General features: G+C 47.4%; 1 protein-coding gene across 1 annotated transcript; it reads right to left on the bottom strand.

Moving 5' to 3' along the window:
* Nucleotides 1–209: 209 nt before the first annotated feature.
* On the bottom strand, nucleotides 210–19313 carry LENG8 (leukocyte receptor cluster member 8). The gene is made up of 16 exons (XM_073656481.1): nucleotides 19043–19313; nucleotides 13447–13500; nucleotides 13220–13367; nucleotides 12866–12961; nucleotides 12475–12582; nucleotides 11074–11314; nucleotides 10690–10858; nucleotides 10373–10552; nucleotides 9365–9634; nucleotides 9136–9267; nucleotides 7116–7404; nucleotides 6832–6933; nucleotides 6024–6092; nucleotides 4934–5063; nucleotides 4634–4841; nucleotides 210–1761 (listed from the first exon to the last, which is right to left on the bottom strand). The coding sequence occupies exons 2-16, from the start codon at nucleotides 13479–13481 to the stop codon at nucleotides 1599–1601; spliced, it is 2340 nt and encodes a 779-aa protein (XP_073512582.1). The 5' UTR covers nucleotides 13482–13500; nucleotides 19043–19313; the 3' UTR covers nucleotides 210–1598.
* Between the last annotated feature and the right edge of the window lie 7709 nt (nucleotides 19314–27022).

Below are 27022 nucleotides of genomic sequence, written 5' to 3'. Positions count from 1 at the left end.
CATGCTTCTGTGGTGGAAGCAAAGCTGAACTTTGGGATCCTGAAAAATGCAGCAAAACCTGCTTTTTGTAAGCAGCTTCTTTACGGCCAAAAGAGCAGAAAAAATGCAACGTGTGAACATAGCCTTATACTGCAACAAGACAAGCCCCTTGGTGAGCTGTTTTTCTGGCTCTGACAAGTGTTTTTTTAAAGAGAAAAAAAAAAAGCCACTTGCAACTCAAAAAAATATTTATTAGAGGGAGAAAGGAAAATTAAAAACAAACATCTGCAAAGAAAGGAGCAACTGGTGACAACTGCTCAATATTGCACATTTCCTCACGATTACATCCTTGAAATGGCAGAATAGAGTTTAAAAAAAAAAGGGGGAAGGAGCTAAAGATGGGTGGAGAAAGGGGGGGAAGAAAACAAAACAAAAAAAAAACAAAAAACAGAAAAATCAGTGAAAGAAAAAAAAGTGGAGAAAGCAGGTTCAAGTAGCTATTACCTAATATTTACCTGATAAATTATACTAACCCAGCAAAGGAAAGGGGGAGAAGAAAATAAAGGAAAATAAGAAGGGGGGGATTCTCAAATGAATGAGTAAATTGTACAAACACATCTTCTCACAGGTTCCAGCAGTAGGCGATTCCCGAGATGGAAGGAGGATTCGATTCTACTTTAAGATTAACTGCAAACTTCTTTCTTCATTATAGACTTGTTGGATGCTAAAAGTTCTTTATATTACAAAGTCTCTTTTCTTCTGTGTTTTTATTTTTTTCTCTCTCTCTGGAACTTTGTGTCACTTCTCCCAATCTTTTGAGTTGACTTTTCCTGTGTTTGGTGCCTTCTCCCCAGAGCCACATAGGTGTTGTGTCTTGTGCGGCACGTGGACAGAGGCTTTGTGCACGTGAGGTATAAAGAGAGAAAAGAAACTGAGACATCGTTAGTTTCTGATCATAGTATCTCAAAAGGCTCAAACAGATTTAACAAAGTCACATACAAAAAGAAAAAAAAAAAATAATCCCTTTTACCCACTTGAAATGTAAAATCTATTCACAAATATTCACATAGCTTATTAAAAAGCTAGCACATCTATAATATTGTGGTCACAGAGTAAAGAAGACAGGCGGATCTCCCTTACAAGCATGTACTGCCGACGAGTGGTCTGAACGCAAGGATATACAAATGTCTTCTACAGATTTACATTGTATATCGACATCTGTATTTTCCCCCATCACCGAAGAAATTCAGAACACAAGTTAACATTTTCTACTGACGAGTGTGTGAAATTTCTTGATGTTTGGTAATTTCATGTTGAAGGTGCTATATATAAATATATATACAAACACACTCAAAGAGATAGCAAGTCCGACCACAGAATACAGGAAATTACCAACGCCCGAGTTTCAACTGCTGACAATTTGGCAAAACAGAGAAACCCAACACAGGTCTTGTTTTGGGATGCCCGTTCTTGGCCCGTACCCTCTGATCCAGAGGTATTCGGTCTGGAACAAACAGATCCGATAACATATATGTGGAATTTCACGTGCACACACAGTGTGGAGCTTTAATCATGTGTGGTAAAAACACATCGGTACGTTCTGGTAGGAAAAGCCTGGTTTAGAAGTTAGGCAAGACTGCTAAGCTTTGCTTGCAGTCAATCTTGCTGGTGTCGTTCCCTGCATACGTAAGAGACAGGGAAGCCAGGAAACTCTGGCATTCCTCCTCGCTCTCGAAGGCCAACTCTGACTGAACGTAGGAAACTGGTAGCACCGGCCGAAAACTAAAGAGTTAAAATAAAAGTAGTAGAGAAAAAAGGAGCAAAGGAAAAAAAGAAAAAACAAAGTTAGAACAGCAATGACAATATTTGACATAAACCTTCTACAACAAAAAGTTCTAAGACATTTTCGACAAGAACACATACCCACCTTCAGTCACTATCTAAGTGTGCACAACCAGGCTAAACACGGACCTGTATCTGGTCTCAAGCTACAGCTAATAAAACGCTATATATAATGCAAGTTCAATGAATATTGGAAAACCCACGAAAATTCATTGGGGAAATGCAGACAGAGCACTCAGTGAAAATAATAAGGAAAAGCACAAATGTGCTAACGAGAGATTTACATCCAACTAGATTTTGGTGCTGTCGTTTATACAGGGCTACCTTTTAAAGGGGTTGTCCTATACACACACACACACTGGTATGAGAAAGCCGTGAGCAGAATTTTACAGACATGGATGTTATTAAACTGTATGGTTTTCTATTTTGTAAATCGTTTATCTAAATAAGTCCTTAAAATTATTAGAAGAGTGCACGGCCAATACTTTCTGATAAAACCTACAGACGCTGCCACCTTACTACTAAAATGGGGACCTAAGTCGGTTTTGTAATATATGATGACCACACAATGTAAATTAAAGGGGTTGTCCATTACTAGATATTTCTTATTGCTGGCCTATGCTTAGCATTTGAATAGGGAGTGGATCTTCAGTAAACAGCCGTAGACACTATAAGAAGTGACGGAGCTGCAGTGTTCTGGCAGTACCTGACAACTTCCGGCAGGAGCCTGTAACAGCTCATCTGCGGGGGTGCTGTGTCCCACCCTCATCGATTACATATTGATGAAAACGGAAGTGACAAACTCCCATTAACCATCACAATACCCTTTGAATTATTATTCTGATTGCACTGTCAAATGCATTTAAAGTGCAGCCATCTTTTTTATTTCATAAATCAATAGTAAGCGTGAAAATAAGAAACTTTGTAATATATATTTTCAGAGAAATCTGCTTCTTTCTCCACCAGGACTGATCATTTTTTCTCAAAATTTTTAATTCTCTGGTAAAATCTGTATTTAGTGAGGACAGATTGTTACATTATTAAGAGAGGAGATGACAGTCGGTGCTGATAAGTAGGGATGACCGGACCCATAAATGGTCGAGTTCGACCAAAGTTTAGTCCAAAGATCACTTTGGGTACCAGAACTCTACCCGAACCCTATAGAAGTCAATGGGGACCAGAACTTTGGTGCTGTAGAGGGTCTGTAAAATGGTCTTAGTAAGGGCTAGGGGGGCTGCCAAAGGAAGCAGATTACCCCTGCAGAGTCAGTCTGTCTCTCTTTCTGCGAATTGAGAATTTTGAGAGTGAAAAATCAGTCCTGGAGAATAAAGTAGCAGATTTCACTGATGAAAATAAGCAACTTTGTAATATATCTTAAGAGTACTAATGATTTTTGAGAAAAACGAAAAATGTTGTTTACTACTTAAATACACAATTTATCGCTTTCTGTATTACAAAATTATTATTTTTTTTTTTGTAAAGCAGTGTTCTGCAACTTGTGGCTCTCGTGCTACACAATTACAATTCCAAGCCAGCCCCCAATGTGCTGGAAATTGCCATCGCCTGGTAAGAGTAAGCTCGCCCATCTTATATGTAGTTCTTACTCTTGTCAATTTTGGTAGCAAGAAAAAAAAAAAAACTTTCATGCTGCTAAGAATTTTTTAATACAACCAGACTTTTTTTTTTTTTTTATCTAGGTATAGAAAAAAAAAAAAAATATATATATATATATATATATATATATATATATATATATATATATATATATATATATATATATATATATATATATATATATATATATATATTTACTGTTGTGGTCCCCTAAATTTTAGATTTATTTTGCTCACTAATGAATGCTTAATCAGAGGACCATTTCATCTTGATCATGAAACCATTTTCAATTACCTCAATGTCTCCTACTACATCTTGATATTTGTACAGAACTTACAAGAGGAGATCTAGTGCACGCTTTTTCCCCAATATTATACTTCCAGTTTACATGACTGTATACATCAATACTTACCTTCATGAATATAAAAAAAAAAAAAAAACACAGGCAGACAGACAACAGGTTTGCAAAGAAAAGATCAAAACCCCCAACTCTGCAGGACCGGCCCTGATCTGGAACATGTCTAGTTACTATCATATGTTACAATCGTATAAGTAACAAATCTCTATTCCTCCATTACATCTGGAGTTCTAGTAAAACTTTTTTCTTTCCTCAGAAATAAAAAAAAAAAAAAAAAAAAAATAATGATATTTCTGCAATTCAATAATGATCTGTGCGGCCAGGGAACATTTTGTTTAGTGCTCATGTTCCCGTCAATCTCTAGAGAAAAAGGTTTCGGCTTCAAGTAACATTCTTGGACTTTGTAAGATCAATGACTAATCTGGAAATTTCTAGTCTCCATCTTAATATAAAGATAGAGTTTTGGTGAGAGTTAAAGGGTATGTAGCACTTAAAGAGGGGGCAGGCTACTTGAATACAGCCCCATCTGAATAAATATGGAGTCAAATAAATGTGTCTTCTATAGCCAGACCTACACAAAGACCATTCTCCCCAAATGTCTAGATTTCCTTCTTCTCACCTTCTCATCTGCTTCTATCACTAGACTTAAACTTTTATGAAGTATCAGCCGTTGTCAGCTACACACAATCCTTAAGTCATGTGTGGCTCATTGCTAGAAATGCTTCAATATATTTCTCCAGCATCTACCTGTCCACACTATTAAAAGTACAATGATGCATGCCAAAGAAGCTGAAAAAAGAAGGCTTCATTAAATATACTAATTGGGCAGCCTGCACATACGTTTTAATCATGGCCTTAAGGGCTGCCTTCCTCTCCCTTTCTGCAAACTTGTCGATGAGATAAGCAGACATGCGCGGAGCTTCTCTATAAAGCTTGAAAAATCGATGATAATTTGAAAGAGCCCAAGCGCTGCGAAGAGCGAGAGCGTGCGCAACACAGGGGTCTTCCTTCAGCTCTTTCGTCAGATACGCCATCTCTGTCGTTAGATCTGGGACAGGGGGAAAGAAAAATCACGAATCAAAAGCCGCAAAACCTATACCCGTTACCCTGTGTCCACACGAGGTTTAGGCATTTACTTACCCCCAGAGTTTTGTGTGAAGATATAATATAATACACGATACGCTGTAAACTCGCCAACATTTCCGGTAAGGTTTTCGCAGTACAAGGATTTCAGCTGAGCCTGACATTGGTTAAATTCCTCATGGTCCCCCTACATTAGAAATAAAACATTTAGGCTAATAAGTAACTGCAGACTTATCCGAGAGATGTGGAGCTAAGAGAACAGTTTTGTTTTAATTAATTCAATATTTTTATTAAAAGGACTTCAAAGACTTCTAGAGAAAGCCAATGATTGACAGCTTTCCAGCATGACTGAGCAGACAGGAAAAGCTGACACTTATAACCCTCATACATCTTCTGACTTCAATGTCTCTCCCCATCAGATGCTGACCTCAGGCAAATCTAACACCCCCCCCCCCCATCTATTATAGATTTCATAAAATTAAGTAGGGATCTCAGTTATCTGTAAGGGGGAAGACTGGGGTGTAAGTACTTTCAGAACAAGGGATCTGGAACTGCCGGGGCCGTGCCTCTGGTTGCAGGGGGAAGGCAGACTGCGAGCACAGGAGTCAGGTGACCGGGAAGCTGGGGGCGTGTCTAGGAAGAGGGAGAAAAAGGAGTTTTGCACGGGAAAGCAGGGAGTTGACAGTTGGGAGTCAAGCCCGACTAGAGGGAGAAGAGACACAGGGTCTGTGGAGCCGAGCAAGTGAGGTGCAGTGTTATGGACTAGGGGCTCAGCGGGTCAAACCGGAGACCGCCCGCTGCCGCCAGAAGACATTGGTTAGGCGGGGAAGCCAGAAGATAACACCACCAGCATCAGTCAGCAACGGCCTTGTGGGGAACAAGAGTCAGCTAAGTGTGAAACTGCCGATTACAACCGTTTCGACTCTGCTACATCCAGCCAAACTGTGGATTGTCGGTTATAGCCTGTTACCTGCTACTCCCCTTGTTGTCCCCATATTTCCCCTGTTACTTGTGGAGATTGACCCTGTTACAATAAATTCCCCCCTGTTTATTAACAGTGTACTGGCTGCTCTGTGTTTGTGTCACAGCATCTAAAGTACCTGTGTCACATATCCATACAAATGTTTTAATGCATCAGAAAAATTACCTTTTCCAGTGCTATCCGTGCATGGGTCTCGTATACATCCACAGTGAACTCTGTGCGAATGCCTTGGACCTGCAGAGCATACAAAAAAAAACTTAAAAATCATGCTGAAAAATGGGACTGTCTAGGCTTGGAACAAAATATTTGCAGACTGCTGAATTGTGACAGCGTGTGGTCTGCATGCTGTCACTATTCATCACAAAGCAACTTTCAGACGCCGGCAGACCCGCTTCAAGAAAACACCAGCGGTGTTTTTCCTGAAGATTCTTCGTTGGCGTTTGCTTTTTATTTTTACGGCAACACCAACTTTTTTTTTTTTTTTTTATTGTTAACATGTTACTTCTTTGAATCGTCTCCTTTATGCAAAGACTGAAACCATTAAATAAAAAGCAAAAAAAGGCAGATCGAGTGCACAAGTAATTTTTACATTGCTGAGCTCTATTGTTCTATTTAGCGCCTTTTCAGGCGGGTTCCAGGCAGAATCCATCTGAAAAAGGGGTCATGTGCACGCACCCTCAGGCTAAAAATAAAACTGGTCAAAAAAAACAGTGGCTTGATGTCAGTCTTTAGTGAATTATTAGTCTATATATTGTATCTCCCCCCTTTTAAAATCACAGGATGGCTCTTTGTAGGACGCTTTACCAATAAGCTTCTCTATAGGTTTTGAAAAAAAGGCAGAAATATATATCTATATATATATATCTATATCTATCTATCTATCTATCTATATATTATAAATAAAAAAAAACATGATGTACAAAGATTTTTTTTTTTTTTAAACAAAAGTTTAGTGCCAAATAGTGGTACATACCGTTAGGTCTTGACGAATTGATTTTAACTGCTCACAAGCGAATGCATAGTCTTGTTTTTCCTTAAAGTGCCCTTTAACCATTGTCAAAGACTTGCGCAAAACCTACAAATCAAGAATAAGATTTGTAAATGCTAATACAACGAACATTAAAACACTTCACACATTTCAGCTCCTTCCTCTCTGCATTATTGCCCCACAAGGACATGTTACTGGTACAAATGTAATTAATATACACTTAAAAAAAATTGTGTATTATGGAAAAAGCAACAGCAGTAAAGTCTTACATGAACAGGTCGAACGGTTGATGGATCTGGAGCACAAGTCAAACGTAGGTAGGTTTTTGTGATATCCTGTGACGTTCCTACGATTTTCAGCTCATTCCAGTCCAAGTTCCCAGATTCACTTGGATCTAGATTAATGTGCAGAACTAAAGGCTCGATACGCAGCTTCTTAGGACTGTGCCCATACTGAAACCGGGCTGCACGCCTTTCCTTCTTGAAATCTTTTTCTGGGTCTTCAAAATCCATGGTCATATTCTTTTTGCGATTTCGTTTGTTTAAGTTTTGTTCATTCCTAACATTAACAAGGGAACACGAGTCAAACTGGGCTAATATAGAAAATTAAAAAACAGATACTAACTAGTAACACAAATTTTTACAAAAGCTACAATATTAGTATGTTCAAGATGTATGCAGTCATTTACAGGGTATTCCCTCCACAGCTGTTTCTTAAAGGGGTTCCTTGAGAATGTGATCGAAATGGCCGCTGTCACATATTTCATGCTGCAGCCTGAACAAACATTGCTCAACACATGTCAACTGTGGGAGCAGCATCGTGCGCAGACATACTGGATCTGCTCACTCAGCCGCATGGCATGGTAATAGCAGGAGTCCGTCGCTGTATCCTGCTGTAAAGCTGACTGACTCAGCAGAACGGGTTTGTAAATGAGTGTGAAGCAGTGAAACTGGAGGTATAAAAAGTATTTTCTGCTCGGTCAGACGAGGAGGATTTTCTTATGCTACACCCCCTGCTCCATGGCAGAGTGAGCCTATCAGTTAGGCTTGTTCACAATGCCGCTCCTGACAGTCGAGAAATGTCTTGAGCCGTGTTTCTTCAGACTGCAACCCGTCCTAACATCTGACGATGACAAGTTGCAGCTTGAAGTATGTGACGATAGACATTTTTACCATTCTCAGTTTACCTTCATATAAAGGGCTTGTTCAAGCACGGTGGCTCACTGGTTAGCACTGCAGCCTTGCAGCGCTGGGGTCCTGGGTTCAAATCCCACCAAGGACAACATCTGCAAGGAGTTTGTATGTTCTCCCCGTGTTAGCGTGGGTTTCCTCCGGGTTCTCCGGTTTCCTCCCACACTCCAAAGACATACTGATAGGGAATCTAGATTGTGAGCCCCGATGGGGACAGCGATGATAATGTATGTAAAGCGCTGCGGAATATGTTAGCACTATATAAAAATATAGATTATTAAAATAAAGATTATTATTGATGACCTAGCCACAACATATAGTCATCAACATAAGAACGGTGGGGTCCAACACCCAGCATGCTCTCGTTCGCTTGAATAGAAGCTGTTCTGCAGTAGTCGCCACACATGGAACGCGTTAAACTGGGCTATTTTAACGACTGCCAGACCAATTTTCAGCTGATCGGTGGGGCGTGCTGGGTGTTGAACCTCCACCAATCACATATTGAGAAACAGATAGGTCACGAATAATCTCTGCCCAGACAAACCCTTTAACCTTTACAGATGCTTAGAACAAGGAGCCACAAATTCTTCTCGGCAGGATTTGTGTGGTCATTCTTCAGGCAGAGGAACTGTACCATCACAAGCATCCAAATGCTCATTACTTGGCAGTTTACGACACCAGTTATCACAATGGAGAACAACAGAACATACTCAACCAGATTTCCTGCCAAGAAGATGGATTTGAGCTACCTTGTTCTCAATGGTGGGCATCCAAGGACAGCTTCAGATCTCATCATTGTAACCTAAGTCATGAGTTATAACTTACAAAGAGGTCGGCAAGAGAAAATCCATTTAATACCACTATCAAATGATCACCATTTTGACATCTACGTGAACATATTTCTACTCAAAACGTGATGAGAATTGGTATTTAATAAAAGCTGCTCAACTGCAAATTCACCATTGCAATTTCCACTACACAGGAAACAGGTGAGATCTATGTGATCCATACCACTACCATCAAGTCTGGACATGACTATCCTGGGGCTCAAAAACCTAATAATGGAGCCAAGTTATAATTTATAGAATTATACGCCCACCTTTTGCCCCGCTGATTTCGTCCACGGCCACGATCCATATGTCCTCCGCGGCCACGTCCCTTCTGAAAGTTTCGGCGACTATTTGAACGACTTTCGTTTCCAGATAACGAGCTGCTTTCAGAGTCTGAATCACTGAGCAGAAAATATCCAGTTGTGGTAAATAGTATAAACATTATAGAGAAATTAAAACCATGCAGACAAAATGTACAATTCCATCATGGTTTGTTACCTGCGACGGTATCGCCTGTGAGGGGACCGTGAAGAGGACCTTGATCTTGACCTTGAGCCAGTGCTTGAAGAAGAACTGGCGTCTTTCATGAAAACATTCCTGTTTCCAAACCTTGTAGGAAAGCTGCCACCGCGTCCCCTTAGTGTACTAGTATTATTATGGACTCCGCCGCGTGAGGACTGTGTGACAGTAATGGTACTGCCTAGAGAAGACTGCAAAGTACTCTGCTCCCAGCGCTTTTTCTTTGGACTTGCTTTTACACTTTCCTTCCTTTAAAAAATAAAGACATAGAAAAGAAAAAAAAAAGTGTAAAAAACACATTTCTCTAAATCAAGCACTTGATTTAAATTTTTTTGGGGTGAAGAGAGAAAAGACTGGCAGAAAGGAAAGTACTGATAAAACAGACTAGTTCTGTTGTGGTGGTTAGTTTATAACTACAGACTGTTCAAAGTATGTTTATTATATTCAAGATGATCATCTCTAAAGTCTAATCTATAAAAATGGACCAAAAGAGGGATGAGAAGGAAAAAAACAAAAGACAAACATGTGTTCAGTTACCAGACTCTTGTCATAAATCTGCCTGTGGCTCCCAGTCAGTCTCGTCTGGCACAGACAAAACATGAAGGCTGCAGCCAATCAGGCAACCGATTACGTGAATGCTGCAGCCAATGTCTCCCGCCATAAGAGGAAACCAGGCCACAGACGGGAGGAAGGCAGCAGTGTGGCTTGACAGAAAAAATATCTGTATGAAGAGCTAATTTTTTTTGTTGTTTTTACACTAAGTAGTTGCATTTTTAATATTAAAAAATGTATTGGATTACCACTGAGTACCTGGTCAGTATTTTCCATTAGTATTTGTAAGCCAAAATCAGGAGTGGAACAGTCAAGAGGAAAACTTTAATAGAAACACGTCACCACTTCTGCATTTATCACCCATTCCTAGTCTTACAAAAATGGATGTAAAGTACTGACCAAATACTGAACGTGTGAAAGTGGTCTACCACATACCCTGGCAAAGGCTCCCTACTCCAATCAATGGTGTAGGCCGATCCATCTTGCAATCTGGCCTGCAAGACTTCTTTTAGCAGTTTTTCTGTCCGATCTTTGTCATCTTCACTTTCACATGCAGTAAAGCAGCGTTGGACATATTCCTTCATAGCTGGAGGCCAGTCTTCAGGCTTGGAGGAACTGTTGCAGCAAAAATATAAATACAAAAATGCATTAGAAATACTTCAGTCTATAATAAAGAAGCGTGGATAGCTAAAACAGAACTAAGCAGGGGGTTAAATTAATAGAGTCCTTCACAAAGAAGACAAAACATTCACCTGTGCTCGTGGCTCTTTTCCACTTGCTGTAACATATGGTGGTGCAAGCGTGCGTGCTGCGACAGGCCAGTTTGGTTACCGTGCTGCTCATTAGGTGGAAAGTTCTGATTGGACATTACGAGCGGACGCTTCTGAATATTAAACTTCAGACCGCCAGCTCCTGGGGCCTCTGTTAAAACAGAAAGAGCAACACATCTCAATTGTTAACAATAAAAAAGTCAGATCACATCCAACTAAACCAATATCTGCACCAAATCAGAACAGAAGCTCTTTTACGGCCTGTGTGATCATGGAAAGCTAGGACAATGCGAGATGCTTTCTGCCCAAGAACAGTTTTGTGATGCAGCTCAATGGAAGAAGTACTGGACAGGAGCCACAACTTACGCTTCATTCGGTTCCATAGCTGATGGCTCTTCTTAGATTTGGGGCTGTCGCTGTAGGAATGCGGATTGTAGCTGTTGGCATTGCTGGATGGATGCTGGGGTGAGAGCTGGCTGCCGCCTCCTGCTGCGTTTTGCGGACAGGACTGTGACATATTATGGTTGACATGTTGGTTAGCAGAGGTGGACACTTGAGACTGGATATTCGAGTAAGGAATCCCATCTTCTAGGCCAGGAACACCAGGCTGAAAATAGGCACATAATGTATTATCAGACAAAAATGCAGCAGGTTTAAAAATGGGGTTTTACAATTCTGGAAAACCCCTCTTACCCGGCTGAGCTTTACTCATCCTCCAGCGTAGAGTCTCCAATACTGTTTCTGGTGTGTCACTGTCTGCAGTGCTTACGCCATGTTGTCAACGCTGCAATCAATCAGTGAGCTCAGCGCCACTGAGCTCCGTTACTGGATGCAGCGCTGTCGACATTTTCTGCAGTGGGCAGCAACGGGATTAAGTGTTGGACCTGGAGAGGGTGAGCTAAGGACCGTGAATATTTTTTTTCTAAAATACTGCGGCCAAGGAACATGGGTTTTCTAAAACCGTAAAGACCCATTAATTATGTATCGAACTCACTTAAGAGCTTGGCACGGTCACATTAATTAATAACCTGAAAGCTTAGGTGGCTGCAGAGCTGGGTTCATAATACACAGAATAGGCTGTAAATGTACGATTCACTTGTTGGGGGTCTCAACTGGTACACTATTAATCACCAGATTGTAGGTAACATGTCATCTCTCTGAATGGGGCAGTGGTCCACTTCTGTATCTAAGGATCTGATTAGTCAAGAGCTGTGCACTGCTATCAGACCTATAGATCGTGAGCGGATCAGCAATTTGCTCTCCAGTCAAATGGGAATACAGCACCTTCATTGTCATGGACTGGTCTGGGTCCCATAGGTGGGACCAGGTCTGTGGAGTCGGTGTCCATTTTTGTGGAGTCGGTATAAAATGGACCGACTTCGACTCCTAAAATATATAATAAATTGGGTACAGTAGTTCAATGCAGTTTGTGGGGAATATTTTTTCATAAGAATTTGGGAAAGTTATGAAATGTCCTATAAATGTCTGTCCTATCCCTGATCTAAGGGTCTAGACGTTTATCTGAGACGAATCTGTGCTACAGTAAATTTATCACTTGAACATGAGCCATGTATGAAGGAGTCGGAGTCATGGAAATTGAGGAGTCGGAGGTTTGGCTTACCGACTCCACAGCCCTGTGGGGCCCCAGGTGATCATACATTTATCAACATTCTGGTAGAGATGTTAAATATTGCTCATGATCCAATCCCAGTAATGTTTTACAAGGATGATAATCACCGGCACCGCCAAATCACTAACCCGGCATACCTGACTGAGATTCCCATGGTGCTGTCCAGCTTGCTGACTCTGCGATCCTTGGTAACTACCAGACATCCCATACTGACCAGAAGCATTGTATCCACCATACACATTCTGCTACAAAAGGTAAAGAAATAATGGATTAACTGTACGCTTCAGATTATAAATCCAATTCAGAATTTAAAAGGACTAAAATAAGTAAAGCAAAGATCAAGCAATATATACAAACTTGTGTGCCTTGTTCTTGGCGGCATTTTACATCCCCGCCCATCATATTTTGAAAGATTTCTTTACATACCATGGAAAAGACCCATTCACATCTATCCAAGCCCAATAAATGTAATTTTTCTAATGCTAAAACCTCGTAATACATGAAGGTGAACAGAAATCTGATACCTACCATGGGGTAATAGTAGTTGTAAGCATATGGGTAATTGTACTGCGAATACCACTGATAATACTGTTGCATTGCTGCATCGTTCTGCGATGCTGAATACTGTAAAAGAGAAAAAAAAAATAGTATTAAATAGTAATAGCAGTTTGGCCTTCATACAATATACATGGTGTCAGCAGTACATGCCAAATCTCTAAGGGGTATGAGCCCTATTCTCCTGTTGTGCTTTCAATACACAGCTCTGGTGTATGATAATGATAACACAATCTGTTCTAGTACAGGTTGCCTATAGGGTGAGCCACATATATTCAGAGCATATAGAGTCAAGTGTAGTTTCTTCCCTTATCAAACCAGTATTACCTGTGCATTAGCTTGCCCATCATTTGATCCCTTGGTGGCGCTCGCTTTACTTATGTTTGCCAGTGCTTGCCGTGCCTTCTCCCACTCAGGATTCTCATGCATTGGGGTTTCTAAACTGCCATCTCTACCTGCATTGTACTGCTGAACCCTGCGTGGAATCAGAGTGAAAAAAAATGTAAATAATATCAATCTTATCTATGGGCTGTGAATATTACTCAGTAACCCACCATTCAGGATTCAGCTGGTCTCCGAGGTTGGACATTGCAGCGTTCAAGTGTCACCTGTTGGTAGAAAATTGAATAGAAGTTTAAAATGTGCACAAGTATAGAGCTGTATACACCCAGCAATATCAGTCTATGGAGAGAGGAGAGATACCGTCACCACACAAAGGCAATGTAGCCTTTCCACAATTATAGGAGTTAACTTGTATTCACTGGACATCTCCTATCTGCAGGATAGGTTATAACTTACTGACTTCACTTCCCCAGGGACGAGCCCCCACCAATCAATAGAACAGGGAACTTTTGTCCCAGTTACAATACGGGGCAGCAGGTCAGAGCTCAACCACTGACTACACTGTTCATTTTCTAATGGGGCATCTTGAAAAAATAATTAGCGCATGTGCATGTGGAGCAGCAGGCGAGCATGTACACTAGTGCTCCATTGTAAAGGGGATAAAAGCTCCCCATTCTGCTGATCGGTGGTGGTCCTAGGGGTCAGATAGGGATAACGATTTTAAATGAGCAGCATTTCTTCTAAAACTTAACCAAAATTGACAGCATATGCCCAGAACTGGAGGAGATGTTCATTTTAATATTTATTTTATTATTCTTAAGGGACTTTACTGTGCCAACAAAAAAAGAAAAGTAAAATGAGTTGACTGCAGCATTTCACTGCTCCTTTTAAACTGGACACAGGGAGGTGGGAAAAAAAAAAATCTATATTTAAGAGTGATCCACTACATAGACTACCCCTTCTCAATTACAATAGTCCCCAAATTGAATAAAAACAGCTTCTACTCAGCTGCAGTGTTGGGTCTTCCATGATGTGATGTCATGTGAGCCCTGCAGACAATCAGCAGCCACTAATGGGCCACTTCACTCTCTTTCTCTTCACTGGAGATAGGGGGTGGGCTGGCGAAAGATGGTGGAAGATGGAGTGGGCAGTTGTGTCCCAAAACTCATGATTTTAGGAGCATAACAGGGCGCTGAGCTATTTCTTATGTTGTTTGCCTGGTATGGGACTTATTTTTGGAGTTTTTTTATCCCTACTCATTTGTAGTTTGTACATTTTTTGTACTTTTAAAATATTTTTTAAGTGTCTGTCAAGTGGCGGGGCGGGGGGGGGGGGGCAGGGCAGGCGGGGTGTGGGGGGGGGGCAGGGCAGGCGGGGCGTGGGGGGGGGGCAGGGCAGGCGGGGCGTGGGGGGGGGGCAGGGCAGGCGGGGCGTGGGGAAGGGGCAGGGCAGGCGGGGCGTGGGGAAGGGGCAGGGCAGGCGGGGCGTGGGGAAGGGGCAGGGCAGGCGGGGCGTGGGGAAGGGGCAGGCGGGGCGTGGGGAAGGGGCAGGCGGGGCGTGGGGAAGGGGCAGGCGGGGCGTGGGGAAGGGGCAGGCGGGGCGTGGGGAAGGGGCAGGCGGGGCGTGGGGGGGGCAGGCGGGGCGTAGGCGGGAGGCGGGGCGTAGGCGGGGGGCAGGGCAGGCGGGGGGCAGGGCAGGCGGGGGGCAGGGCAGGCGGGGGCAGGGCAGGCGGGGGGCAGGGCAGGCGGGGCGTGGGGGGGCAGAGCAGGCGTGGCGTGGGGGGGCAGGGCAGGCGTGGCGTGGGGGGGCAGGGCAGGCGTGGCGTGGGGGGGCAGGGCAGGCGTGGCGTGGGGGGGCAGGGCAGGCGTGGCGTGGGGGCAGGGCAGGCGTGGCGTGGGGGGCAGGGCAGGCGTGGCGTGGGGGGGCAGGGCAGGCGTGGCGTGGAGGGGGCAGGGCAGGCGTGGCGTGGGCAGGGCAGGCGTGGCGTGGGCAGGCGGTAGGGCAGGCAGTGTAGGGCAGGGCAGGCGGGGCATGGGGGGTAGGGTAGGGCAGGCGGGGCATGGGGGGTAGGGTAGGGCAGGCGGGGCATGGGGGGTAGGGCAGGCAGGGCATGGGGGGTAGGGCAGGCAGGGCAGGCGGGGCATTGGGGGGGTAGGGCAGGCGGGGCATGGGGGGGTAGGGCAGGCGGGGCATAGGGGGGTAGGGCAGGCGGGGCATGGGTGGGGGTAGGTCAGGCGGGGCATGGGTGGGGGTAGGTCAGGCGGGGCATGGGTGGGGGTAGGTCAGGCGGGGCATGGGTGGGGGTAGGTCAGGCGGGGCATGGGTGGGGGTAGGTCAGGCAGGGCATGGGGGGGTAGGTCAGGCGGGGCATGGGGGGGTAGGTCAGGCGGGGCATGGGGGGGTAGATCAGGCGGGGGCATGGGGGGGTAGATCAGGCGGGGGCATGGGGGGGTAGGTCAGGCGGGGGCATGGGGGGGTAGGTCAGGCGGGGCATGGGGGGGTAGATCAGGCGGGGCATGGGGGGGTAGATCAGGCGGGGCATGGGGGGGGGTAGATCAGGCGGGGCATGGGGGGGGGTAGGTCAGGCGGGGCATGGGGGGGGTAGGTCAGGCGGGGCATGGGGGGGTAGGTCAGGCGGGGGCATGGGGGGGGTAGGTCAGGCGGGGGCATGGGGGGGTAGGTCAGGCGGGGCATGGGGGGGGGGTAGGTCAGGCGGGGCATGGGGGGGGGGGGGTAGGTCAGGCGGGGCATGGGGGGGGGGGGTAGGTCAGGCGGGGCATGGGGGGGGGTAGGTCAGGCGGGGCATGGGGGGGTAGGTCAGGCGGGGCATGGGGGGGTAGGTCAGGCGGGGCATGGGGGGGTAGGTCAGGCGGGGCATGGGGGGGTAGGTCAGGCGGGGCATGGGGGGGTAGGTCAGGCGGGGCATGGGGGGGTAGGTCAGGCGGGGCATGGGGGGGTAGGTCAGGCGGGGCATGGGGGGGTAGGTCAGGCGGGGCATGGGGGGGTAGGTCAGGCGGGGCATGGGGGGGGTAGGTCAGGCGGGGCATGGGGGGGTAGGTCAGGCGGGGCATGGGGGGGGTAGGTCAGGCGGGGCATGGGGGGGGTAGGTCAGGCGGGGCATGGGGGGGGGTAGGTCAGGCGGGGCATGGGGGGGGTAGGTCAGGCGGGGCATGGGGGGGGGTAGGTCAGGCGGGGCATGGGGGGGGGTAGGTCAGGCGGGGCATGGGGGGGTAGGTCAGGCGGGGCATGGGGGGGGTAGGTCAGGCGGGGCATGGGGGGGGTAGGTCAGGCGGGGCATGGGGGGGGGTAGGTCAGGCGGGGCATGGGGGGGGTAGGTCAGGCGGGGCATGGGGGGGGTAGGTCAGGCGGGGCATGGGGGGGGTAGGTCAGGCGGGGCATGGGAGGGGTAGGTCAGGCGGGGCATGGGGGGGGTAGGTCAGGCGGGGCATGGGGGGGGTAGGTCAGGCGGGGCATGGGGGGGGTAGGTCAGGCGGGGCATGGGGGGGTAGATCAGGCGGGGCATGGGGGGGGTAGATCAGGCGGGGCATGGGGGGGGTAGGTCAGGCGGGGCATGGGGGGGGTAGGTCAGGCGGGGCATGGGGGGGGTAGGTCAGGCGGGGCATGGGGGGGGGTAGATCAGGCGGGGCATGGGGGGGGGGTAGATCAGGCGGGGCATGGGGGGGGGGTAGATCAGGCGGGGCATGGGGGGGTAGATCAGGCGGGGCATGGGGGGGGTAGGTCAGGCGGGGGTAGGTCAGGCGGGGGTAGGTCAGGCGGGGGTAGGTCAGGCGGGGGTAGGTCAGGCGGGGGCATGGGGGGGTAGGTCAGGCGGGGCATGGGGGGGTAGGTCAGGCGGGGCATGGGGGGGGTAGGTCAGGCGGGGCATGGGGGGGGTAGGTCAGGCGGGGCATGGGGGGGGTAGGTCAGGCGGGGCATGGGGGGGGGTAGGTCAGGCGGGGCATGGGGGGGGTAGGTCAGGCGGGGCATGGGGGGGGTAGGTCAGGCGGGGCATGGGGGGGGGTAGGTCAGGCAGGGCATGGGGGGGGGGGTAGGTCAGGCAGGGCATGGGGGGGGTAGGTCAGGCGGGGGGGGGTAGGTCAGGCGGGGCATGGGGGGGTAGGTCAGGCGGGGCATGGGGGGGGTAGGTCAGGCGGGGCATGGGGGGGGTAGGTCAGGCGGGGCATGGGGGGGGTAGGTCAGGCGGGGCATGGGGGGGGTAGGTCAGGCGGGGCATGGGGGGGTAGGTCAGGCGGGGCATGGGGGGGGTAGGTCAGGCGGGGCATGGGGGGGGTAGGTCAGGCGGGGCATGGGGGGGGTAGGTCAGGCGGGGCATGGGGGGGGTAGGTCAGGCGGGGCATGGGTGGGGGTAGGTCAGGCGGGGCATTGGGGGGGTAGGTCAGGCGGGGCATTGGGGGGGTAGGTCAGGCGGGGCATTGGGGGGGTAGGTCAGGCGGGGCATGGGGGGGGTAGGTCAGGCGGGGGTAGGTCAGGCGGGGGCATGGGGGGGGGGTAGGTCAGGCGGGGGCATGGGGGGGGGTAGGTCAGGCGGGGCATGGGGGGGGTAGGTCAGGCGGGGGTAGGTCAGGCGGGGGCATGGGGGGGGGTAGGTCAGGCGGGGGCATGGGGGGGGTAGGTCAGGCGGGGCATGGGGGGGGTAGGTCAGGCGGGGCATGGGGGGGGTAGATCAGGCGGGGCATGGGGGGGGTAGATCAGGCGGGGCATGGGGGGGGTAGGTCAGGCGGGGCATGGGGGGGGGGGTAGGTCAGGCGGGGCATGGGGGGGGGGGGTAGGTCAGGCGGGGCATGGGGGGGGGTAGGTCAGGCGGGGCATGGGGGGGGTAGGTCAGGCGGGGCATGGGGGGGGGTAGGTCAGGCGGGGCATGGGGGGGGGTAGGTCAGGCAGGGCATGGGGGGGGGGTAGGTCAGGCAGGGCATGGGGGGGGGGTAGGTCAGGCAGGGCATGGGGGGGGGGGGTAGGTCAGGCAGGGCATGGGGGGGGTAGGTCAGGCAGGGCATGGGGGGGGGGTAGGTCAGGCAGGGCATGGGGGGGTAGGTCAGGCAGGGCATGGGGGGGTAGGTCAGGCAGGGCATGGGGGGGGGGGTAGGTCAGGCGGGGGGGGTAGGTCAGGCGGGGGGGGTAGGTCAGGCGGGGGGGGTAGGTCAGGCGGGGGGGGTAGGTCAGGCGGGGCATGGGGGGGTAGGTCAGGCGGGGCATGGGGGGGGTAGGTCAGGCGGGGCATGGGGGGGGTAGGTCAGGCGGGGCATGGGGGGGGTAGGTCAGGCGGGGCATGGGGGGGGTAGGTCAGGCGGGGCATGGGGGGGGTAGGTCAGGCAGGGCATGGGGGGGGTAGGTCAGGCAGGGCATGGGGGGGGTAGGTCAGGCAGGGCATGGGGGGGGGTAGGTCAGGCGGGGCATGGGGGGGTAGGTCAGGCAGGGCATGGGGGGGTAGGTCAGGCAGGGCATGGGGGGGGGTAGGTCAGGCAGGGCATGGGGGGGGGTAGGTCAGGCAGGGCATGGGGGGGGGTAGGTCAGGCAGGGCATGGGGGGGGGTAGGTCAGGCAGGGCATGGGGGGGGGGGGGGGGTAGGGGAGTTGTGTCCCCAAACTCATTTCAGGGGCATCTCGGGGCGCTGATCCCTCGTCCTCTCCTGAGGTGCTCTCTCAGGTTCGGTGCCGGATAGTGGGAGCCATCAGCCCCAGCTCCCCGTCCGCACCGTCAGGGATGGAGGCCGCCGTCTTTGCGGTCCCCGGTGAAATGAACCCTTGTACCGGCCGTTATGCCCAGCTCAGCCACAGTGACAGGCGTTACCTCGGCCAGGCCGCTCATGCAGGAGCCCGTGCTCCGCCCTCGCACTTTTTCACCACAACCGCAGTCTCTTCTCGTCCGTTCCGGGACTTCGCCGCTGTCGCCTGCAGCGTTCACAACCGGGTTTCTTCACCTCAGAACCGCGGCTTTTGTCTCGTTTTTTTCCCTTTTCAGTCCGAGCCTCAGAGATGGCTCCTACAAGCACAAAATGGCAGCCGCAAACAGCCCGTCTTCCTGACGTAACTGTTCCCCCCGCCCTGTCTACTTCCGGGAGCCGCAGTCATCGTTTCTATCACTATTTCCGGTCTGGCTCCGTTATCCAATCAGAACGAGTTTTCTTAGAATTGTTTATCTATTTTTTGATTGGCTGAAGTAATTGAATGGCAGTTCTATCTCCTCCAATCACGTAATACTAAATGTGTCGCTTACAAGGGGGAGTCTGCCGCCATGTTGGTGGGGTATGTAAACAAGTTATTGAATTGCTGATGGTTTCCAGGTGACATGAATGCAGCCACTATTTCCAGCTGTCACCTGTGAGGTCTCCTGACAGGACAGTGTCTCAGGCTGCCCTGCTTCTGCACTCACTATAGTTATTTATTTTTTCTGTCTTCCCACCAAATGTGGTTAAAATATGAGGCAATAATATCAAATATGGTATTTTTTATTAATGTATTTTTACATTTTATTTATGTTTCAAGAACAGGGGCGGAAATGTGCATATATATATATATATATATATATATATATATATATATATATAATTTTTTTTTTTTTTTCCAGATTCTTTTATTGGTCCCTCATGGGGACTTGAACCTGCAGTCATTTGTACAATACACAGCAATGCTGTATGTCCACAGGCTTCCGGGGTGCACACATGGGAGCCCTCACTAGATAACCTGCTTGCTGGAGCGTAACTAGAGTCTGTTGGGTCCCCCTGTAAAATTTGGACCTGGGCCCCCACCTGCATGTTGGTCAGATGTATTGGCACTTGTAGCGATCTAAATCCTATAAAGTCATGTGTTCACACTCCATGTAATAATGTCCCCTACCTTGGCCCCTTCCTGTAATAATATCCCATCCTAGTAAAATGACCCTTTCTGTAATAATGTCCGCTATCCTGGCATCTTCCTGGTATAATGTCCCCATCATGTGTCCCTTCCTGTAATAATGTCCCTTTTCCTTTCCTCTGCTTGTAATAATTTCCCCCGTCGTGGCACTTTCCTGGTATAATGTCCCCCATCCTGAGCCCCTTCCTAGTATAATGTCCCCATCCTGAGCCCCTTCCTGTAATAAGGTCCCCCATCTTGAACCCCTTCATGTAATAATGTCCCCCATCCTGAGCCCCTTCCTGGTATAATGTCTCCCATCCTTGCCCCTTCCTGTAATAATGTCCCCCATCCTGGTTTAATGTCCACTGTCCTGGCATCTTCTTGGCATAATGTCCTACATCCTGAGTCCTTTCCTGTAATAATGTCCCCCATCCTAGTAAAATGTCCCTTTCTGTAATAATGTCTGATGTCCTGGCATCTTCCTGGTATAATGTCCCCATCATGTGTCCCTTCCTGTAATAATGTCCCCAGTCCTTTCCTCTGCTTGTAATAATGTCCCCCTTCGTGGCCCCTTCCTAGTATAATGTCCCTATCCTAAGCCCCTTCCTGTAATAATGTCCCCCATCCTGAGCCCCTTCCTGTAATGTCCCCATCCTGGTATAATGTCCCCTGTCCTGGCCCCTTTCTGTAATAATGTCCGCTGTTCTGGCATCTTCCTGGTGTAATGTCCCCATTATGTGTCCCTTCCCGTAATAATGTCCCCCATCCTGAGCCCCTTCCTGTAATGTCCCCATCCTGGTATAATGTCCCCTGTCCTTGCTCCTTTCTGTAATAATGTCTGCTGTTCTGGCATCTTCCTGGTATAATGTTCCCATCATGTGCACCTTCCTGTAATAATGTCCCCCATCCTGAGCACCTTCCTGGTATAATGTCCCCCATCCTGAGACCCTTACTGGTTTAATGTCTCCCATCCTGGCCCCTTCCTGTATTAATGTCCCCCATCCTGAGCCCCATCCTGTAATAATGTCCCCCACCCTGGTATAATGTCCCCTGTCCTGGTCCTTTTCTGTAATAATGTCCGCTGTCCTGGCATCTTCTCCGTATAATGTCCCCCATCATGAGCCCCTTCCTGTAATAATGTCCCCCAACCTGGGCCACTTCCTGATATAATGTCAGCTGTCTTGGGTCCCTTATTGTAACAATGTCCCCCATCCTGGTATACTGTCCCCCCCTCATGGACCCCCTTCATGTATAATGCCGTTCTGTTGATCTTTTCCAACACATATTGAAAAAAAAAACAAGATTCTTCTTACTTTCCTCCACTCCAATGACATACAGTGTCCTCTTCTTTAGCCTGCAGCTGACTTTGGCGTTCCACCATAGGTGGCGGATGACATCACAGCCATGCGCTGCTTGTAATGGCACGCCGACATCAACTGCCAGCCGCTGATTGGCCAGCGGTGTGTATTGCAGTGCAGTGAGCCGGCTGATCCCTGCGCTGCAATACTCTTCAGCTGAATGTGCGTCCTCAGAATGGAACCCTTTCCCTCATTTACAACCTCTTTAAAGGAATCTGTCACCAGCTGTTTGCTACTAAATCTGAGAGCAGCTAGATGTAGAGACAGAGACTCTGATTCCAGCAATACACTGCAATGCTGGAAGTTAGGTTACAGCCCCACTATCAGTATTTGGTCAGTATTCGGTCAGTATTTTTTCTCAGGAGTGGGAGCCAAAACCAGGAGTGGGTGATAAATTCAGAATTGGTGGCTTGTTTCTATTCGACCTTTTCTCTGATTGTTCCTCACCTGGTTTTGGCTCCCACTCCTGAGAAAAAATACTGACCAAATACTAATAGTGGAGCTGTGGCCTTAAAAAAAAATGGTAACAATAAAAAATGTATTAAATGGAAAATAAAATTGTACTGATGAAGAAGAGAGGATGATCCAGCTCCAAGAACATATAATCCTCGCTTATGGCTAAAATGCTGGTAACATACATAAAACCTTCATGTTAGAAACGTCTATGCGTTTCAGGTGCTAAAGGTGCCACTAGCAGCTGAAACGCGTCATTGCTACTTTGTTGTTTTTTTTAAGCAAATATATATTTTTGGTTTATTTGACATTTTTTATCATTTAATACAGTGGTGTGAAAGTGTTTGCCCCCTTTCCTGATTTCTTATTCTTTTGCATGTTTGTCACACTTAAATGTTTCAGATCACAAAGCAAATATAAATATTAGACAAAGATAACACAAGTAACCACAAAATGCAATTTGTAAATGAAGGTCTTTATTATTGAGGGAAAAAGAAATCCAAACCTACAGGGCCCTGTGTGAAAAAGTTATTGCCCCCCCCCCCCTCCCTCAAAACTTAAATTAACTTTGGTTTATCACATCTTTGGGAAGCTGAGTTCAATTTCCCTAGCTACACACAGGCCTGATTACTGCCACACCTGTTTTCAATCAAGAAATCACTTAAATAGGATGTGCCTGACAAAGTGAAGTAGACCAAAGGATCCTCAAAAGCTAGACATCATGCCGCGATCCAAAGAAACCCACAACAACATCCAAAGAACATCAGGCCTCACTTGCCTCAGTTGACGTCAATGTTCATGACTCCACCATAAGAAAGAGACTGGGCTAAAATAGCATGCATGGCAGAGTTCCAAGATGAAAACCCCTGCTGAGCAATAAGAACATAAAGGCTTGTCTCAGTTTTGACAGAAAACATCTTGATGATCGCCAAGACTTTTGGGAGAATACTCTGTGGACTGATGAGACAAAAAATTTACTTTTTGGAAGGTGTATGTCCCATTACATCTGATGTAGAAGTAACATAGCATTTCAGAAAGGGAACATCTTACCAGCAGTAAAATGTGGTGGCGGTCGTGTGATGGTCTGGGGCTGTTTTGCTGTTTCAGGACCTGGAAGACTTGCTGTGGTAAATGGAACCATGAATTATTCTGTCTACCTAAAAAACCTGAAGGAGAATGTCCGGTCATCTGTTCGTGACCTCAAGCTGAAGTGCGCTTGGGTTATGCAACAGGACAATGATCCAAAACACACCAGCAAGTCCACCTGTGAATGGCTTAAAGAAAACAAAATTAAGACTTTGGAGTGGCCTAGTCAAAGTCCTGACCTTAATCCGATTGAGATGCTGCGGCATGACCGTAGAAAGACGGGTCATGCTCGGAAACCCTCCAATGTGGCTGAATTGCAACAATTGCAAAGATGAGCGGCCAAAATTCCTCCAGAGCGTTGTAAAAGACTCATTGCCAGTAATCACAAACGCTTGATTGCAGTTGTTGCATCTAAGGACCCAACCAGTTATTAGGTTTAGGGGGAGTCACTTTTTCACACAGGGCCCTGTAGGTTTAGATTTCTTTTTCCCTTAATAATAAACGACCTTCATTTAAAAACTTAATTTTGTGGTTACTTGTGTTTTCTTTAATATTTGTTTCGTGATCTAAAACATTTAAATGTGACAAACATGCAAAAGAATAAGAAATCAGGAAGGGGGCAAACACTTTTTCACACCACTGTTTATGAAGTGCAGATTATACTAATATTTCTGGATTTACATACTTAATATTCCTATAAACGAATGATGATTTACAGTCGCTCGTCGTGTAGCCGCCACCGAAAGTGGCAGAGTGACAGGTTTCTGAGCCTCGGGGTGTTCGCCGCCACATAGTTAATTGTTCCCTGTGATTGTTTGGGAGACGTCTGAACCCGGTTATGATGTTTTGCTTCATCTTACTAGAACCAAGCAAATAAGGTGTGACTCATTACCAGCAGATACGGGAAAGCAGTAAAGCGCTGAGCTCCTTCTCTATCACAGTGTGTGTTATGCTTCCATATTAGTATAACCATTTATTGCCGCATTTCTCAGAGCGTTGATTCACGCTATAAACCTTTTTACCTCTGCCCTACTGGCTTTGCATTGCCCCCCTAAGCATGACTATTCTGCTGTACTTCCCTATAGCTCCTTTATATGTACATTTCCTGTTAGCAGTAAACTTTGTCATAAAATGTGGAGTTATTGCTAATGATTACATGGCCATGTGTCTTTGTGTCAGCACTGACTGTTCTGTCTGCAGATGCCTCTTGTTCACATGGTCTCCGCCTTCAGATTTGATCTGATATGATAATGTCAGAAATCATCTTAAAACTATATTGTCTTAATGATACTCACCTGTCTTGGCTCCAGCACCAGGGTCTGCGCCCCCTCATCGCTGGCGGCTGGCAAACTCTGTTCCCATGTGTGTTGGGTTACCTTGGCGCACCTCTGATGTCACACGCATAAGACTTCTAGGTATTCAGATAGTGAAGTGTGTTCTCCATTATCATTCCATTGGGGCTGTTGCATCTGCTCACACAATGTGCTTTTGACAAACTCAGCTCTGCTATTTCGCTGGGCTCTGCTACTCCAAGTGAGTCTTCAGATAAATCCCGCTCTGCTATTATATTGGGCTCTGCTACTCCAATTTTTTCAGATAAACCCCGCTCTGCTATTATATTGGCCTCTGCTACTCCAAGTGAGTCTTAAGACAAACACAGCTCTGCTATTACCGTATATTGGCCTCTGCTACTCCAATTGAGTCTTAAGACAAACCCAGCTCTGCTATTATATTGGGCTCTGCTACTCTAAGTGAGTCTTAAGACAAACCCAGCTCTGCTATTATGTTGGGCTCTGCTAGTCCAAGTGAGTCTTAAGACAGACACAGCTCTGCTATTATATTGGGCTCTGCTAGTCCATTTTTTTTCAGACAAACTCAGCTCTGCTATTATATTGGCCTCTGCTACTCCAGTTGAGTCTTAAGACAAACCCATCTCTGCTATTCCGCTGGGCTCTGCTACTCCAAGTGTGTCTTCTAACAAACCCAGCTCTGCTATTCCGCTTAGCTTTGCTACTTGAAGTAAGTCTCCAGACAAACCCAGCTCTGCTACTTCATCCATTTGTATCTACTGATATATCCAGCTTTGCTGTTTCAGACTACCTGTCTGCACACCTGTCTCTTTCTTCCAAAATACTTATCTGCATACTTGATTCTTCTATTCCAAGGTGCTTGTCCGTAAACTAGGATCTGCTATTCCATAGTACCTTTCCACATACCAGGCTTTGCTTTACTGACCTCATACCATTCATCCGGCTGTAATCCAACCTCTACATCCTTCATTGCTCCCACTGGTTCTCGTTGCTTCACCAATTCCATTTGTCAGTGCGGCAAGTCATCTGCTCATTTGGACCAAAGGCTTGAAGGATCCACCTCGCCAGATGGCTCATAACATTTAACTCTTAAAAATCTCTCCAAAGTGCCGGACATTAGGAGTATCCATATGGTCTAATTTGCTGTTCACTGTCTCTTGTCCAATGTAATCCATTTCTAACAGGAGAGGAACCAAGATGGATTAAAGGAAGATGGAGCAGGTCATTGCCTCTCATGTCTGTTATGCTACATAAGGTGACCATTACGTTCAGGGCAGGAAAGTCATTGGACACTGTCAGGTGCATTGGGAAACAAGGGAAAAGAAGTACCAGCACCTATAGTGCTGGCAGAATGGTAATAAAGAGGAAGCTTCCCCTGGTAAAGAGTGGATGGGAGGTAACAAAGCATTTTATATCAACAAAAGCAGTTTTAATTTGTTATAGGGGATGAGGACAGCAAGATCATTAAAGACCAGACCCCTAAATTATTTTCTGATCAAAGTATAATTGTAAGGGAAAGAGTTTATCAACAAGCACATGCACTTAGCTGTCTGTGTCATATGTGGGGGGAACAATGAGGGGTCTCAAACAAGACACCATACTATGTAAGGCTGTATACTTCCCATAAATACGATACACACAAATAAAACCTATACAACAACCCCCCCGACATACTGTAGATTGTAAGGCCATGAGGACAGCGTCCGCTTCCCTTGTGTACTAGTCTGTTTCTTTATTTTATATATGTACATTGTATGTAACTCTTATATGTGCAGCACCCTGGAATTAATGGTGCTAAAAACATAATAATAATAATAATAATAAATGCACAGCTTTAGATAAATTGTGCCACCTTGTGGTGTACAGCAGTACTGCTTTTTCCCCCAAGCGTCTATAATTCACCCATTCCGCTGACAGACCATCGGTTGTGAATGTGAAATACGGGAACATGCTGCTGCACTTCCTTTGTATGAACAAAATGTATTCTCTTGCTTGCTAATGATAGGAGTGGTTGCTGGGTTGAAAAAACAATTTAGGGGCTTTCCAGCAATAAATCTTTTAAGCCCATCGGCTATTCTTAGATAAAAATAATAAAATCAGCCATATCCCGTGGTTCAGCGCCGGCTCTCCACCACCACTCCCTCCATTTATTGACAGGCTGCAGCAGTGACGTCATGATGACTATAGAGCAGGTAACCATTACAGCCAATCATTGGGCTCAGCTGTGATGCCAAAGTAGCGTCTAAAAGGAAGAATGAAGCAACCTTGAAAATAGACTTAAAGGGGTTGTCCAGGCTTGGGGTACACTTGTGAATCCTCGCAGTACACTGTCAGGATTCTCCTGTGCTGTATTTGATTTGCATACTTCTGGCCACATTCCGACTAGACGTGTCCGGCCTCACTCAATACACTTGTAGTGAGCTAGGCTGTGCACGTCTAGTTGGCACTTGACCGCATGTATGCAAATCACATATTTGCGATCATGTAGCCGCCCGCTCCAGGCACTGACGAATCCTGACAGTGTGCATACTGCATGTTTACAAGTCTGCAGTCACATTGAGTAACTGCAAACTTGATCCCAAGCCTGGACAACCCCTTTAAAGGGAACCTGTCGGGTGATTTGTGTTGTCAGAACCAAGAGCGATATGAGTCAGGGACAGGCTCTCTCATTGCTGACTTCTATGTTTTACAGAATTTCAGAGAAAATATAGTTTAAATAGGAGATTC

This window comes from Phyllobates terribilis, unplaced genomic scaffold, assembly GCF_046119375.1.
Source record: "Phyllobates terribilis strain yellow unplaced genomic scaffold, ASM4611937v1 Scaffold_12__6_contigs__length_324123572, whole genome shotgun sequence".
Classification (NCBI taxonomy): domain Eukaryota; kingdom Metazoa; phylum Chordata; class Amphibia; order Anura; family Dendrobatidae; genus Phyllobates; species Phyllobates terribilis.
The sequence above is the reverse complement of the archived record's forward strand: the minus strand, read 5'-3'. Positions and strand labels throughout refer to the sequence as shown.

Bases quoted from the DNA above. Each gene is read 5' to 3' on its own strand.
- LENG8 (XM_073656481.1), bottom strand. From the start codon at position 13,481: ATGTCCAACCTCGGAGACCAGCTGAATCCTGAATG. The intron at 11,315-12,474 runs GTATGCCGGGTT...GCCTATTTTCAG, and splicing joins ACCATGGGAATCTCAGTCAG to CCTGGTGTTCCTGGCCTAGA. The intron at 5,064-6,023 runs GTAATTTTTCTG...TTTCTAATGTAG, and splicing joins CACGGATAGCACTGGAAAAG to GGGGACCATGAGGAATTTAA.